The following is a 17,484-nucleotide window of genomic DNA, read 5'->3' on the forward strand; positions in this document are numbered from 1 at the left end:
AAAAACCAAGATTTGGGCACTAAATTTGTTTGTGTATTTGTAGTCCTCTGGGTTCAGAACTAAGAAATATACATAGAGTTATATGCACATCCATACTGCTTTCCTATCCGTTGCTGTATTTTTATTTAGATACGTCTGTTTCCAGTCCAGAATGACAGAATTCACTCCGGTCCCCCCCCTTCTTTACTTGTAACGTCTCCCACACTGAGTGTCATTCATCTCTTGTGTGTTCATGTAAGGGTTCATGATCTGTCCCTTGTCACCATGTAGCTTTTCACCTAAGGTGATTATACCCTTTATTATAACAGCTGACAGAGCATGGGCTTTAACACTGGAAGGAAGGCTCCCTGCATATAGTATATAATATTACGAATACCACTGATTTATTATCTCTGTGGCTTTCTGTCCTTTCTCCAATATGGTTTCCTCCCTGTTTCTGTCGAGTGATGTAGAAATCACTGTTGAAGGCATTTGAACATTATGAAAATGTGAGTGTTTAGTAATGGGTAAGCTTTCTAGGAGATACCGTCTATAATGTAAGACTGTGTGTTGAAAAGGCCAACTTCTGTACTGTCATGTGGGGCAGAGCCCTGCAGCTGCTTCGGTTTTGTTTAGACCACTGCTGTGAGTTAGAATCGGAATTTCTCAGGGATTATTGCCATTTGGTTTGAGAAATGCTAGGTCTTTAGGAGAGCTTGAGCTAGAGAAGCAGTTGTGCAGTGTTTGGCGCCTCATAACATTCTGTCTCCAGGTGGATATATGTTTGCAAAGTGGGTTTGCCCCTGGGATGAAGCTGGAGGTGGCTCTGAGGAAGGACCCTGAAACTTACTGGGTGGCCACCGTCATTACGGCCTGTGAGCAGCTGCTCCTGCTCCGCTACGAAGGCTATGGGGAGGACCGGAAGGCAGACTTCTGGTGCGACATCAGGAGAGCTGGCCTCTACCCCATCGGCTGGTGTCAGCAGAACAAGAAGACCCTCGAAGCTCCCGAAGGTCAGTCCACTCTCAGAGATTGACAAAACATTTTAGGCTAACATTTTGAATGGTAGTTTTTATAGCGAGTTTTTATATACCCATTTCCCTGTTTTTAAAATGAAGTCATTATCTATGGTTTGTCTTGTTATTTTAATATTTTAGATTTTTTATTGTGTGTGTATGTATTCAGGCGTGTGTGCTCCCGTGTGTGTTTTTGTGCATGCCTGTTAGTACACAGGGCTTGCCCACTGAAGCCAGGAAGGGGGTCAGATCTCCCGGAACTGTTACAGAGCCAGGTAAGTGCTGCAACTCAAACTCAAGTCCTCTAGGAGGACAGCGCTCCTAAGGGCGGGACCATCTCTCCAGCCCTGCCCCGCCCCGCCCCATTAAAAACTGCCAGGATGTGGCTGACTCGCCAGGCTATGCCTTCGGTCACTGTGTAGTCCAGGCTGGCCTTCAGCTGCTCTACCTCTTGCTGTTCCTCCTAAGCAGCTGGGCTTACAGACATGCTGCCAGACCCAGTACTCAGCAGGTTTTTACTTGGTTACAGCTTTCGTGGCTCCTTATTAGTCTGTGTTTCTTTCTGCTCTGGTGTGGGGTTGTACCAAGAGGCCAGTCTTTCTGGGTTCCCATGGCTGAAGCTTCCTCCGAAGCTTCTACTATAATCAAAGGAGGCCAGAAGAAGGTATTAGATCCTCTGAGGCTGGAGTTACAGACAGTTGTGTGAGCTGCCATGTGGGTCCTGGGAATTGAACCTGGGACCTCTGGAAGAGCAGCCAGTGATCTCTCCAGCCTCTTATTTTATTTATTACTTATTTTTAATTTTTGAAGCATTGTCTTCCAGTTGGCCTTGAACTTGCTATGCAGCCATGAATAATCCTGAACTTTGAGTTGTCTTTACCTCCTGGATGCTGCCATTCCAGGCATTTGCTACCATGCCTCATGCCTCATTTATGCATGTTAGGGTGAAACCCAGTGCTTGTGCATGCTAGGCAAGCACTCCACCAGCTGAGCCTCTCTCTGGCCCTGCAATTCCCTGGTGCTTTTTTCTCTATAAAGAAATATCAAGTTTTGTTTGTTTGTTTGTTTGTTTGTTTGTTCATGACCATCAACACCATAGTTTCTCATCTTTTCAGGCTGAGGCTGTCTGATTTGGGACTTGGAGACTTGATTGTTGTTTCTTAGCTTTGGGACTTTGTTGTTGTTCTGGGGATTGAACCCAGAACCTTTATAAATGTGAAGAAAGAGGTCTTCTTCCTAGACAGACCCTAGTCCCTTTATTATTTTTAAGATAATGTCTCATAGTGCTGGCTCCCCCCCCCCACCCCACCCCGGTAGATACAGGGTTTAACTCTTTAGTTAAGCCGGCCTCGCACCTCTTGCTTAAACCTTTCCACACAACTGAGATTTCAGGCCTGTGACACCATTTTCTGGTTCTGTCTTTCTTTCCTCTCTCCTTTTAGCCATAAGTAATCTTGTAAACTATATTACAGACTTTTTCCTTTTAGCTAGGGTCTTACTCTGTAGCACAGGCTAACCTCAAACTTGGCAAGCCTTGTTGCCTCAGCCCTCCAAATGCTGGGATTTAGGTATACGGCACTATGACATTTTAACATGAGCCAGTGCACACTCTGTTCCAGGAAGGTGCCTGCTTACAGTAGACTGTAAATTAAGTTGGAGGGGTACAAAGGACCAAAAAAATTAAAATACAATTTAAAAAGGGAGAAGGGGCTGGAGATTCGGTGGTGACTTAGAATACTTCCTACTTTTGCAGAGAACCTGGGTTTGGTTCCCAGCACACAAATGGCTGACTTGGTTAGCAGGGAATCTAATTCCCTCTTCTGACTTCTGTGGACACTAGGAGTGCATGTGGTATGCAAACATACACTCGGGCAAAAAACTCAGTACTTATCATACAGTAAGTAAAAATAAAAATAAAGGGGAAGATAAAGGTATGGGATAAAGGAGGAAAGATTGCAGATTTAAAAACTCAGGACTTTTTATACTTATGACTTGTTTTGATTTAGTTTCAGACTTCTATGGAGTTTGTAAGAACAGTATAAGAATATTCATGATGACTCTGTGAAGTTTTCCCAGTGGTTTATATTTTACCACATCTGCTCTATCATTTCTCCCTGCCCCCACAGGCTTTAGACATGGTGCCCCTTTACTCATGGAAACTTTAATGTCTTTCTCAATAATACATTCATGAGCAGTACAGTAAAATATTGAAATCAGAAAGGTAAATCTGGTAAAATGGTATTATTTACTCTTCAGACCTGCTTTACTTTTAGTAATAATTCTAACATTTTTAGAAAAAAGGAAATGTTCTGAGTTACGTTTTGCTTTCTCTTGTCATGTGTGACTACTAAGTTTCCATCCAAGCTGGGTGGTGGTGGTTCATACCTTTATCCCATCACTCAGGAGGCAGAGGCAGGGGCAGGGGCAGAGGCAGGTGGGTCTCTTGAATTTGAGGCCAGCCTGGTCTACAGAGTAAGTTCTAGGATAGCCAGGGTTACACACACACACACACACACACACACACACACACACACACACACACACACACAAAACCTTTTCTCTGAAAAAAAATGAGGTTCAGAAAATCAAATGAATGATTTATTAGTATAAAGAGACACCTGATACATACAGGAATACAATGTAGATAGAGTTTCATTTCCAAAACAGTAGTAGAGGACAGTATGTGAGTAGTGGTATAAATTCACTGTTGTGCAGTTTATTTTTCAAATTTATTATTTCATATGTGTGAGTGGTTTTGTTTCTTTGTTTTAATGTGCATGAGTGCATGCCTGGAACCCTCAGAGGTCAGAAGAAGGCGTTGCATGAGTCCCCTGGGACTGGAGTTCTGAATGATGAGCCGCCCTGCGGGTGCTGGAAACCAACCTGGGGTCCCCTGCAGGAGCAGTCAGTGCTCTTAACTGCTGAGCCATCTCTCCAGCTGTTTCCTTTCTCGCTTCCCATCTTTATTTCCATGTAATTAACTAGTTACTTTTAATTTGTTAGCCCAGAAGGAAAAGAATATTGCCTGAGATGAAAGGAGGTGGAGGAGGAAGGGGCAGAGGAGGAGGAGGAAGTTTTTTAATTCAAGTTCAGTATTGTGTAGAGAGAAAAAGGAAATAAATAAAGGACTGATACTAGCATATAAAGGTATTGTGAGTCTTTCAATGGTACAACCAGTTAGCAGAGGCAAGAGGGAGACCAGTTTGGGCCACATAGTGAGATTTTGTAAAAATAAATAAATAAATAAATAAATAAATAAAGTAAACCATTTGTATATCAGGGAGATGGTTTAGGTTGTAAAGTTACTTATAAAATTGAAAGGACCTAAGTTCAAATTCCCAGCACCCATGATAAAAATCACACCTGTAAAACCAGTGTTCGGAGGTAGAGAAAGCAGACATCATGCAATTGATATGCAGTCAGCCTGGCCAAGACAGTTTTAGAGATCTTGTTTTTAAAAACTTGGATGAGAAGTGATACCTCATGTCCTCTTCTGGTATCTGCACGCACCTTTATGGGGTCACACCCTGCATAGATCTGTGCACATACCACATCCATACTGTACGCACCGACACACACAGAATTATAAGGTAAATAAGTCAATTAGCATAAAAGTAAACATTAGAAAATATGAACTATCTAAATGTCAAAATCAGTTTAAAAAGAGAAAGAATATATTCAAATAGAAATGACATAGGAAACGTGTGTATAAGTAACTCATTTAACATTCAGTAATATGACAAAACCAGGGACGTTGTATCAATGAGAACAACAAATGGGCTTACTCTTTCATTAAAAGCAAAAAAATTATATTGGCTTATGAAGCATAGCACGTTGTCTCACGTGCAGGAATAAATTGTCAACATATTTGTCAGTCTGTGATAAAATGGACAAAGGAGTAGAGACAAGTATAAGGAGTAAGCCACAAGTCGCGGTCCTGATATGTGACGGAGATGAACACAGCAGAGAGCACAGAGAAAAGAGGTGTTAGATACTGCATGGTATGGCAGCAAAAAGAGCAGTCACCTTGTACATCTAATGAAGCCAAGAGTGACTCAACACTTGGCCTAGCACCTCAGAATATAGTGTGTGTGTGTGTGTGTGTGTGTGTGTGTGTGTGTGTGTGTGTGTGTGTGTGTGTGTGTGTGTATGCGCGCGCGTGTGTCTATGTGCGTGTCTGTGTGTGTGTGTGTGTCTGTGTGCGTGTGTCTGTGTGTGTCTGTGTGCGTGTGTGTGCGTGTGTCTGTGTGTGTGTGTTTTGAGACAGGGTCTCACTATGTAGCCCGGGAACTTGCTATGTAGATCAGGTTGGCCTTGAGAACATTGGGATCTGCCTGCCTCAGCCTTCCAAAGCACTGGGTTAAAAGCATGTGCTACTATGCCCAACCCTCTTTCTGGGTTTTTTGTTTTTTTTTTCATGTTTGAAAATTTTATAACAAGAATGAAGTAGGCATTTTCTAAAAATAAAATTGAGTGAAGGGAGTTATTTTGTGTACAACTTCACAGTCTCTGTTTTATGAATAATTCGTATTGATCTACAGAGAGCGGCGATCTTAGTTTGGTTTCTATTGCTGTAACAAAGACAAAAGCAGTGTGAGCAGGAAAGGGTTTGTTTGGTTTAGATATCACTGTCCATTGAGAGAAACCAAGGCTGGAAGTGAAGCAGAGGCCATGGAGGACTATTGTTACTGGCTTTCTCCCCTTTCTCCCCGTGGTTTGCTCAGCCTGCTTTCTTGTCCATCTCAGTACTGCCTGCCAGGCTCTGTCCTTCCACATCAGTCATGGATCAAGATGTGCACCACAGACTTTTCTACAGACCAGTGTGATGGGAACATTTTCTCCGTTGAAGTTTCTTTTTCCCAGATAACCCTAGCTTGTATCAAGGTGACAGAACTAGCCAGGACATGACTCCATGAGGAGTAGAGGGGTTTTATAGCTATTTTGTTTTGTCTTTTCAAGCTTTCAAAGAAGCAATGCGCTGACTTTTAAATGATAAGCCTACCTGTAAGCAGTCTCTGTGTGTCCGGTTCCTCTCACTCTGCCCATGGTGAATGGCCGTTTCCTCTCTCATTAGGCATCAGAGATAAAGTGTCTGACTGGAGTGCATTCCTACAGCGGACCCTGACAGGAGCCTGTGGTCCCCCTGTGGCTCTGCTAGAGGGCGTGAGTATCACCGCTTGAACCAGGAGAGAAGCTTTGCAAGGGACCCAGAACCAATTGCAACTTACTACTTTGAAGAAAAGGAAACATTGTTGTTGGAGTCTGAGCATAAGTATTGGGTGTTTAGTCTCCGGAGTGGCACTTGGTGCCTGGGGAGCTTTTGAGTCCGTTGTCTTTTTAAGGTTCTACTGATACATTCTTGTAGGCCCACTTGTGAACACTATTTCAAACCACTTTTATTTTTTTTTTAATTTTTTAATTTTTACCCAGGGACTGGCACATCTCAAAAACCTGGTAAAGAGTGAATGAATGAATGAGACTGTGAACAATGAACAATGATCCTTGCCCTGCATTGACCATGACTCTGCTTTCTTGAAACTTGTAACAATTAATATATTAACTCCATTCATTCTGTTGTTCTTTTTTACACCTAGATATGAAAACTTCACAGAGCAGTTTATACTAGGAAAAAATGTTACAGCAAATGTGAAGAATGGTTAAGTAGGCTGGAAGTGGTGGTACACAACTTTGGTCCCAGCACTAAGGGAGCAGGAGCAGGCAAATTTCTGAGTCCAAGGCCAGATAGCTCTACACAATGTGTTCCAGGCCAGGCACAACTATAGACTGTGGGTGTTGATTAAATGATGACTTTGGAATGAGCTCACTAATGTTATTCTCCACTCCTGTATGCTGGGACTTGAACCCAAGGTAACTCCTGTACAAGTTACCTTTCCTCCAGTCTCCCTCCCTCCTCCCTCCCTCCCTCCCTCCCTCCTTCCCTCCTCCCCCCCCCCCCCTGTTGTATATGAATTGTGTGTGTGAGTCACTGCATAGATCTGGCTAGCCTCAAATATTCCTGTATAGATCATGGTGGCCTTGGAACTCACAGAAATATGTTTGCCTCTGCTCCTGAATTCTAGACTTAAAGGTGCGCAGCACCATGCCCAGTCTATGATTTTATCTTTAGTCATGTATGTGTCTGAGTGTGGGTTTGACCACGTGAATCTGAGCGCCAGTCGAGGCCAGGAGAGGGCGACAGATCCCCTGGAGCTGGAGTTATAGGCAGTTATGAGCCATTTGACCTGGGTCCTGGGAACCAAACTCAGGTCCTAACTGTTGAGCCACTCATCTGGCCTGTAAATTTTCCCTTTCCTTCCCTGTAACCAAAAATATTTACTGTGTTCACAAGTGAAATGGGAAAAAAAATCAAAAACAAGTAAAATCTCATCAAAAGTGAGTAGGTTATTGTTCACTTAAACGCAGAGTTCTCAGAACAGTTTAAAAGTAGAGGGCGCTTACATCTGCTCCCATAAAACTAGATCTATGGTTTATTTTTATTTTTATTTTTATTTTTTTTTTTTTGCTTCTTTTTTTCGGAGCTGGGGACCGAACCCAGGGCCTTGCGCTTCCTAGGCAAGCGCTCTACCACTGAGCTAAATCCCCAACCCCTAGATCTATGGTTTAATACCGACAAACAGGATATATTTCGAAAAAAAGGAAAAAGAACCAGAACCAAGAGAATCAGGAATAGATATTGACTTGTGTGTGGTATGTAGACCCAGTATTTGCTGTGCTCTTTAGGTCTTTAGGATAATAAAAGAGTGAGGCCATGCTTAATTTTTCTCCTTAATGGGGATCGAATTTGCTTTCACAATCAGAGACAAAATTCCATCTTAAAAATTATAGTAAATGGGGGTTGGGGATTTGGCTCAGTGGTAGAGCACTTGCCTAGCAAGCGCAAGGCCCTGGGTTCGGTCCCCAGCTCCGAAAAAAAGAAAAAAAAAACAAAGTAAATGTGCGGCACACACACACACACACACACACACACACACACGTTAAAGTAATTTTGTTGTATCACAAGTTTGGGTTTTCTTTATGACAAACATTAATCCCATCCAGGAGTGATATTGTGGGAGACTATCTGTAGACAATGTGGTTCAGTGCCACTGTTTTGGGGTGAGTAAAACAGTGTTAAAACTAGTTTGCCAGCTCCAAAAAAAAAGAAAAGAAAAAAAAAAAAAACTAGTTTGAAGAAGGGTTAGAACTTGACTTTTAAAAAGAAGCTAACCTTTCCAATTGGACATTTTAACCTACAGCTCCGTAACGGAAGGAATCCTTTAGATCTCATTGCTCCGGGATCCAGACTAGAATGCCAAGATTTTCGGGACTCTGTAAGCACGTGGATAGTTACTGTTGTGGAGAACATTGGAGGACGGTTGAAGCTGCAGTATGAAGGACTTGAAAGGCATGATGGTTTTGAACACTGGCTATATTACTTAGATCCGTTTCTTCATCACATTGGCTGGGCTGCTCAGCAAGGATACGAACTCCAGCCCCCATTAGGTAAGAACAAAACACTTTCCTATACACTTTTATTAGTTCTTTTATTAATATCTGTGAGGCTGAAATGTATTCTGTATATGATGAAAATGTTTCTTAATTCCATAAAGTTATTTCATATTTATACAAAGTATAAGTGTATACTTCTCTTTGACTTTGTTATTACACTTACAATTTAGCATACATACTGGTTATTACACCTCAAATTTTCCCCTGACCAATACTTTATGCTCACTTGCATCTATTACTGTATAATCCAGTTTGAGTATTTATGCGTTATTTCATATGCCACATCAATAATTCTGCTCTTACTGTAAATAAATATTTTAACAAATTTTAATTTTCTGGTCTTTTACACGGAGTCCAGTACTGAGATTAAGGTATTTTGTATGAAGGTGGGTGTAAAGGCCTGAAGCCTTTCCTAATGCATAGTAAAAAGTGCTTCTGTTTTCGTGAATGCTTTAGAAGCTGAACTGTATATAAGTTTTCTCCCGTAAAACATGCTGTTTTGTCTCACTAAAGCCATCAGGCATCTGAAAAATGAAGCTGACTGGCAAGAGATTTTGGCCAGAGTGAAAGAGGAGGAGCCATTACCCTCTTACTTATTTAAGGTAAAACCAGAAACTCGTGAACATACAGATTTTCTCTGCACAGTGGGGAACATCAGTCAGGGGGGTAAGGAGTGAAAAGTAGCCACTGGAAGGAGGGGTCACTGCGGGGGCGATGCAGGGTCACCCTGGGTTTCTTTCCAGATCTTCTTCAAGCTAATTGGATGTTTTCCTTTCTAGTGTTTTGTTTTGTTTTGATTTTTTGAGGGAGGGTTTCTCTGTGTAGCCTTGGCCATCCTGGAACTCACTCTGTAGGCCAGGCTGGCTGCTAGCGCAAAAGATCTGCCTGCCTCTGCCTCCTGAGTGCTGCGATCAAAGCTGTGCACCACCACCCAGCTTTCTCTCTCATCTCAAGTCCAGTACCATAACTAGTTAAGAAGTAAATTGGGCTTTTCCTCCAGATGTCCATTATATTCCAAATGTGGAAGGAATACTGTCTGTGAGTCGTCGTCGTTGTTGTTTTCCTGAATGGTCTCCCAGGAGAAGAGTTCAGGATTAAAAGAAGCTTCACAGTTGTGTTAGTTCCTTAACTAGATGACCTTTCTTGTCGCTGTGACGAAACACCTGAGACAAAGCAACCCAGGGATGAAGGGCTCAGTGGGCTCATTGTGTGAAGGGATGCAGACCACCATAGCTGGGCAGTGTGGAGGGAGTGCTGCTGCTTAGCTCAATTCGTGCCATTTCGTAGTCAGTCTAGGACCAGTCTAGTCTCATCCGGTGACATTCTCCATGTTGGGAATATGTCTCTTCCCTCCTCGGTTAAACCTCTCTGGAAATTCCCTAAAGGCATGTCCAGAAGCATGTCACCTAGTGATTCTAAGTTTAGTCTTGTTGGCAGTGAAGATTAATTGTCACAAATATTCAACTGAATATAAGTATAAGTATAAATTAATTCAATGATACTGTATTTTTACCCTTTTGTTGTACATATTTCAGGATAAGCAAGTTATTAGAACCCATGAGTTTTCTATAAACATGAAGTTGGAAGCTGTGGACCCATGGTCTCCTTTTGGGATTTCTCCTGCTACAATTGCTAAGGTGAAGTGGGAGTAATTATTTTTTGGGAAAGAATTGCTATCAGGGTGACTAGTTGAGGAAATTATGATGGTTTTATCTTTAAACTATCCTAATACAATCCATTGTAAAGCAAGAATCACTTTTGTGGGGCTGGGGATTTAGCTCAGTGGTAGAGCGCTTACCTAGGAAGCGCAAGGCCCTGGGTTCGGTCCCCAGCTCCGAAAAAAAGAACCAAAAAAAAAAAAAAGAATCACTTTTGTATATTTGTGCTGTATAGTACCATTTTTTGTGTGTGCCCTTTCTCTTTCAGAGCTTAGTAGTACTGTACAGCCAAAGCAGAGCAGCGAGTCAGGGCATCAGAGTAGTAGAGGGGAAGTCGTTTGGAGGCAAGCCTTGCTTTGTAAAACTGGAAAGGGCAGGGCTGGTGTACCGGCCATGGTGTTTATAGTACGGATCCAGGCAGTGCCATCACTTACCTAAACAGGCACAGAGAGACCTGTAGGAATCACAGAATTAGCATCATCAGTAGGAGAGCTACAGCAGTGCGTACCAGAATCAGATTTTAATCTCTCCAGCAGCTGACAAAAGTAAGGTTTTTTTTTTTTGGTTCTTTTTTTTCGGAGCTGGGGACCGAACCCAGGGCCTTGCGCTTCCTAGGCAAGCGCTCTACCACTGAGCTAAATCCCCAACCCCAAAAGTAAGGCTTTTTAAGGAGTAAGCCCAGTAAGCTGAACTCATGGCGAGGTACAGGTACTGAGTCCCAGTGTAATAGACAGCATTTGGTTCAGGCCTAGGACAAACGTCCATTTAATAGAAGTAGGGCCCAAGGTGGATTATAGGTGTGTATGCGAGTAGTTACTAGGATGCTTGTCTCACTGGATGAGATTTACACTGTTTTTGCCTAGTGGGAGATTGTTCCCAGAGCAACGAAGGGTTCTTGAACTTGTCTTAAGACCTCTAGAAGCTGGAGAAGTGGCTCAGGGGTTGAGAGCAGTTACTCTTATCAGAAGACCAGTTTAGTTCCCAGCATCTGCACATTGTAGCTTATAGCCATTCATAATTACAGCTGTATGCGCCTTCTTCTCAGCACACACACCCATACGGCATATATACTCACATACATAGACACACACACATGTAAGTAAAGATACATCTTTAAGACACAGAGACAGAGAGACAGAAACAGAGAAAACTAAGACTAAGGCCTTCCACCCTTCTCTGGAGTCTGGAGAGATACGGGCTGCTTAAGTTCCAGAGGACATTCACTAATTCCAGTTCTGGCATTTGAAGTTAGTACAGCAATGTTGTTGACCCCTTGCTAAGCTTAAACTAAATTTTGCTAACTTGGTTTGAGTTCAGGTTTGCAGTTTTTTGAGCATGTAACCTGGGGAAATGACTTTACCTTCCTTTGAATTAATTTTCTTTATTAAATAATGGAATTGAAAGTGGTACCTACCTCATTAGATTGTTACAGAAAAGTAAAACTGAGTGAATATTGAGTGAATAACTACCTGACCTAAAACTAACATCTATTGAATATTTTAACAATCCTTTGTGAGTATAAATGAACTTCTAGCATGTTTGATTGTGCCATCGAGTTTGTGCATACATTTATATATATACATATATATGTATGTCTGTATGTATATGTGTATGTATATATAAATACACATAAGCCATTTGTCAGTTTTATCTGTTAATATACAGGTTTTTGATGATAAGTACTTTCTAGTGGAAATAGATGACCTTCGACCAGAAGACCACGCAAGGCGGTCATTTGTGTGCCATGCTAACAGTCCTGGCATCTTTCCTGTGCAGTGGAGTCTAAAGAATGGTTTACACATCAACCCTCCTCCAGGTATGGAGTTGAGTTCTTCTATGTTGTTTCTCAAAATTATTATTACCATTATTAATTATGTAGGGTCTCACTGAGTAGCAGAGTGTGTCTTCTCACCAAATGATACTGGGTGGCCTTAAATTCCAGACCCACCAGCAGACTTAGCCCTTAAAATATGTGTTGGATGGCATTGCCAAGATCTTTTATACCTCCTGTCTTGAGTATCATGGAGGTCCAAAATAACATGAATAAGATCTGGATTGTAATTTATTTATTTAGAAGGGGTCTTACTTTGTAGCTCTGGCTGGCTTGGAACTTGCTATGTATATATCAGGCTAGCCTTGAACTCACAGATATCCACTTGTCTCTGCCTCCTGAGTGCTGTGGTCACAGGCCTGTGCCACCACACCTCCCTCATTATATAATATTTGAACCCATAAGCTAATAAAGTATCAGTATGAGTTTTTTCTCATTGTTTGACATTATCTGTATAACTGGTAGAAGGACATGTTCAAGTCTGAATCCTGTTCTGGTTCCCTTGTCAGTTCCATTTGGGATCTGTTGAGGTCACAGAGGGGTGACTGTGCCCAGTTTGGTTCTCTGTTGCTGTGATAAGCTGTGGACCAAAACAACTTTGGAGAATGAGGGGTTTATCTCATCTTATACTAAACCCATCACTGAGAGAAAGTTCATCCTGGAACTCAAGGCAGAGACTGAAGTAGGGACTGTAAAGAAATTCTCCTCCTCAATGGTTTGCTTCTTATGGCTGGCTCAGACTGCTTTCTTACACAAGCTAGGGCACCTGTCCAGAAGTGGCAGTTCCCACAGTAGGCTGGGCCTTCCTATATCAGTTGTTAGTCCAGAAAATGCCTTCAGGCTTACCCACAGGACACCCTGCCAGAGCAGTCCCTCTCCGAGACTCTCTCTCTCTCCAGAAATGACTGTGTTTGTGCAAGGTTGACAAAAACTAATTAGCACAGTAGGCTTGATCAACACCCAGCCTTTAGATCTGCTTTCTTGGATCTAGAACTAGAAGGTGGATGGTATTTTAGGTGTTAATGCCTTGTAGTGGAGGTGACTAGACACAGAATTTATGGTCAAGGTCTAAAATGAGTAACACCTGATTTTACTTGTTCTTGAAACTTTGTAAAATACGATGTTTAACTTTCTGATCAAAGCACTGAAGTATGATTTCACTAAATTTGCCTGAAACTCTTAGTACTTTAAACTTGTAGTTTCTAGAAAATGTCAGGTATTTGTTACATTTTTTATTTGCAAACCAGACTGTTTTGACTTACTAGGTATTGGTAAGCAAGGCTTCACTTGAAGGGTAACTGCTGAAACATTGTACTGGAAGCACTCTTATATTAGCAAGGATCATAAACTCAGAACTGCCCTCCACCCCGCCCTCATTCGTCTAATAAATGTTTATGAGATGTTTGTTATGACGTGCATTGAATTTATCACTGAGAAGCCACACATGGATAGGAGAGTGCACGCACAGAACTGCCCAGGGTCTCCCCAGTGAACAGAGCCCAGGAATACCTGGTGGGAAGGTGCGGAATTGAAACTTAAACTAGGAACTTACTGCTTTGTAGCAGAGCCTAGGACACCTCAAGTTCCTTATACTGCCTGCTACCTTTGTGTGGGAAGGAGAAAGCAGGCACTAAAGGCACAGGAGCTCTGTGCATACTGTAGACAGCCAGTTGACTTGTATGCAGAGGGAAGTAGGAAGTTATGGAAATGGAAATGACAGAGCAGGCACAGTGGCTAAGTGCGTTTGCTGCTTCTGCAGAAGTCCAGAGGTCCGTTCTCTGTATCCATCTCAGGGCTCAGAGCTGCCTGCAACTCTCATTCTAGGATATCTGGTGCCTCCTTCTAGACTCTACATTGCATGTGTGAATACACCCACCATATGTATGTGTGTATGTATGTATGTGTGTATGTATGTATGTGTGTATGTATGTATGTATGTATGTACATATGTATGTATACATTCACACACATATAAAAATAGAATTATTTAAGAAAGAATATTGTTTTGTCAGGAAGCGAGACTGAATTGGAGGGAGAGCTGTGGCCCTTTATGTTTTAGCAGGAAAGGGGCTTTCAGAGCCTGTTGCCTGTAGGAAGCCACAGTTTTGAGTAGCCCAAGATTAAGCTCTGAGGCAGAACAGTTTAGACAAAGTGGACCTCAACCACGCAGCTCCTCCCCCACAGATGGGACTGAGTCAGACACTGGTTTTCTGCCAAGAACCTTGATAGACTGCTGAAGTAGAGGGTTGTTTCTTTCAGTCTGAGTTGAATTTATGATTCAGATTATATAAGAGCATTTAGAGTTTAAAATGTTTTCTTAATTGACATGTATTTGTGGAGTACAGGGTAGCATTTTAATATGTACATTCACCATAAAATGATCAGGTTGGAGTAAAGGACATATCTATCAAATAAAATGTTATTTCTTTGTATTGTGAACAGTCAAAATTTTCTCTATTAGTAGTTTAGTAGATGTAGATTAATAATGTTCAGGTAAGTTTTGCCAACCATAAAGACATTACTTTAGTAAAGACGTTGGAAATTATTACTTGTATCCAGCTGCATCCCTGTGCCCACTGTCTTCTTCGTCCCTAAGAATTTTAGACAGATTCTGTAGTACGTGAATCTGAAAACAGTGTTAATGAGTACACATCAGAGCCAGGGTGTGTGGTGGTGTATGCCTAGACCTTGGAATCTTAGACCTTGGAAGGTGGATGGCACAGGAGGGTCAAAAGTTCAAGGTCAGCCATGGCTATTTCAGCTCCAAAACAACTTGAGCTCCATGAGACTCCTGTCTTATAAAAAAGTCATCATATATTGATATTAGCTAAGACATGTTAAGGAAAGCAAATAGCCTTATCAAGAAAAAGTCCTCATAATTAAAAGTACTAATAAATCAATAATGCTGAATTTCTATTTAAAAAATAAAGTCCATATAACTTTTTTTTAAACTCTTGGCAAATTGCCAGTAACTAGCCATCCAAAAATACTGCTCAAAGGTATGTAGTTTAAATTTTGGAAATTTAAACTAACTTCTTGAATTATATTACATAATTATAATTTGCCCAGAGTTACTCTGTTTCATAAAATTGGTTATAAACAGTCCTGGGTTCAGCTTCCTACCTTGACAAATGCTCAGAGTGCCTCTCCGCTTGAGTGGACAGTGTGGCAGTGGGATAGAGTCAGCAGGCAGAGTGTGTGTGACTCACTGCTCCTCTGTCTCTGTAGGCTTCCGGAGCCAGGACTTTGACTGGGCCGACTACCTCAAGCAGTGTGGTGCTGAAGCCGCTCCCCAGAAGTGCTTCCCGCAGGTGAGCCCCTGTGGAACTGCCTCAGGCTGGGGTCTGTGGTGCTGCTGTGCTCTTATGACTGTTACTCCGCAGTCAGTCAGCTCCCTCAACCCAATCACCACCGTGTTGGTCATAAAACAGTCCAAAGACATCGCATTCACTGCACAAGGGAGTTTGCTCAGTAAATTAGTTTTACAAGTTTATATGTTTTTTTTCTTTTTAGGTAAGGTCATGTGAATTTGAAATTTTATTTCATACTTTAGTGGCTCAATAATATCAAAACTGTTAATATTAGAGAAGAATGGTTCCATTTATTTAAAAATACTTCTATCCCAACAATATATGAGCATGTTTTAAAAGGCCAAATAGCTAAGGCATCACTCTTGGGCCTGACATGGTGGTGCACACTTATAATACCAGTAGTTCTCAACCTGTGGGTCACAACACTTTTGGGGGTGGGATGACCCTTTTACAGGAGTCATAGATCTTGCATATAAGGTATCTATATTATGATTTATAACAAGCAGAATTAAAGTTGTGAAGTATCAACACAAATAATTTTATGGCTGGTAATCACTATACCATGCTGTATTAAAGGGTCCCAGCATTAGGAAGATTGAGGCAAGTGAGGAGGACTACGAGCGTGGGGCCACCATGGCACATAGCAAGTCCTAGGCCATCTTGGGCAGTATGGCAAGACTTTGTCTCAAAAAGCTGAGTAAAACAGAGCAGGCTGGATAACGGCTGTGTGTGGTAGCGTGGGCCTGTAATCCCAGCACATGGGAGGCTGAGGCAGAAGGATTGCCATGGACCAGACAGGTTTACCTTTATAAAGTTACATCTTGAAAATAACCCCTCTGGCTGTGCATGTGCTGTTTGCCTTTAAGCCCAGCCTGCAGCAGGAGGATATCTGTGAGTTTGATGCCACCTTGGTCTACACAGGTCATCCAGCTCTACAATAGTAAGATTCTGTCAAACACACAACAAAGCATGAAATAATTCAAAACAAAACAATAGGCAGGAGAGGCTGCGTATTGCAGCAATAAAAACTGAGAATGTAGAACAGTGCCTGTCTGTTCCTTTGCAAGCACCCTCCTAGAACTGTCGGGTTCTTTTGAAACTCTGGTGCCTATCAGCATACCAAAGTGCCTGGCGGCCTCCAAGCTCCCTCTGCTCCTACCTTAAACTTGTTCGGCTCGCATGCTTCCCTTCCTTCAGCTTCTCGTGCCTTTGTAAACTTGTGGTTTGGGCTATGCCTGTTCACTCTCTTGGCTCCAACTCTCTGGCCTCACTCCTTTGCCTGGACACCCCCCCCCCCGTCTGTCTGTCTCTGTCTGTCTCTGTCTCTTTCTCTGTCTCTGTCTCTCTCTCTGTCTCTGTCTGTCTGTCTGTCTGTCTGTCTGTCCGTCTGTTCTTCTGTTCCTCTTGTGGGCCGTGTTCAGTTTGCTGCTCTCTCTTCTTTGTACTCTTCCAGATGGCCTCTGGCTCTACTTTACCTCATAACTACAATAAAAATGTTTCCCTCAACCATACCCTTAATGAGAGATCATGAGAGATCATGCCCTTAGTTTATACAGTGACCACATTAGATTTTTCTTTTTCTGTAATTCTTGGATTTATACAAGAATTATTTTCAAAATAATACGAGGCAATCTTTCAAGGTATTAATTTTAGACACTTGTGTTGATGACATTCCAGTAAATGAACAGTCAGCTGTTTGATGTTGCCTCCCCTCCCTCCTTAACCATCACGGTTCACTTGTGATGGCCTTTGGTTGAGGTTTTTTTTTTTTTTTTTTTTTTTTTTTATTAACTTGAGTATTTCTTATATACATTTCGAATGTTATTCCCTTTCCCGGTTTCCGGGCAAACATCCCCCTCCCCCCTCCCCTTCCTTATGGGTGTTCCCCTCCCATCCCTCCCCCCATTGCCGCCCTCCCCCCATAGACTAGTTCACTGGGGGTTCAGTCTTAGCAGGACCCAGGGCTTCCCCTTCCACTGGTGCTCTTACTAGGATATTCATTGCTACCTATGGGGTCAGAGTCCAGGGTCAGTCCATGTATAGTCTTTAGGTAGTGGCTTAGTCCCTGGAAGCTCTGGTTGCTTGGCATTGTTGTACTTTTGGGGTCTCGAGCCCCTTCAAGCTCTTCCAGTTCTTTCTCTGATTCCTTCAACAGGGGACCTATTCTCAGTTCAGTGGTT

The 17,484-nt window shown here is 42.2% G+C and overlaps 1 protein-coding gene across 17 annotated transcripts in view; it reads left to right on the forward strand.

Annotated features, from left to right (window-relative positions):
• The window catches only part of Sfmbt1 (Scm-like with four mbt domains 1), a 119,689-nt gene that overhangs the window by 69,853 nt on the left and 32,352 nt on the right, over positions 1–17,484 (forward strand). For all 17 annotated transcript variants that reach the window (XM_087589047.1, XM_087589045.1, XM_087589036.1 and 14 more), the window contains 7 exon segments: positions 752–992; positions 6,070–6,158; positions 8,252–8,498; positions 9,018–9,106; positions 10,040–10,141; positions 11,828–11,978; positions 15,222–15,304. In XM_087589047.1, coding sequence (XP_087445173.1) covers positions 752–992; positions 6,070–6,158; positions 8,252–8,498; positions 9,018–9,106; positions 10,040–10,141; positions 11,828–11,978; positions 15,222–15,304 — 1,002 coding nt within the window.

Source organism: Rattus norvegicus, chromosome 16, assembly GCF_021556685.1.
Source record: "Rattus norvegicus strain SHRSP/BbbUtx chromosome 16, alternate assembly SHRSP_T2T, whole genome shotgun sequence".
Taxonomy (NCBI): Eukaryota; Metazoa; Chordata; class Mammalia; order Rodentia; family Muridae; genus Rattus; species Rattus norvegicus.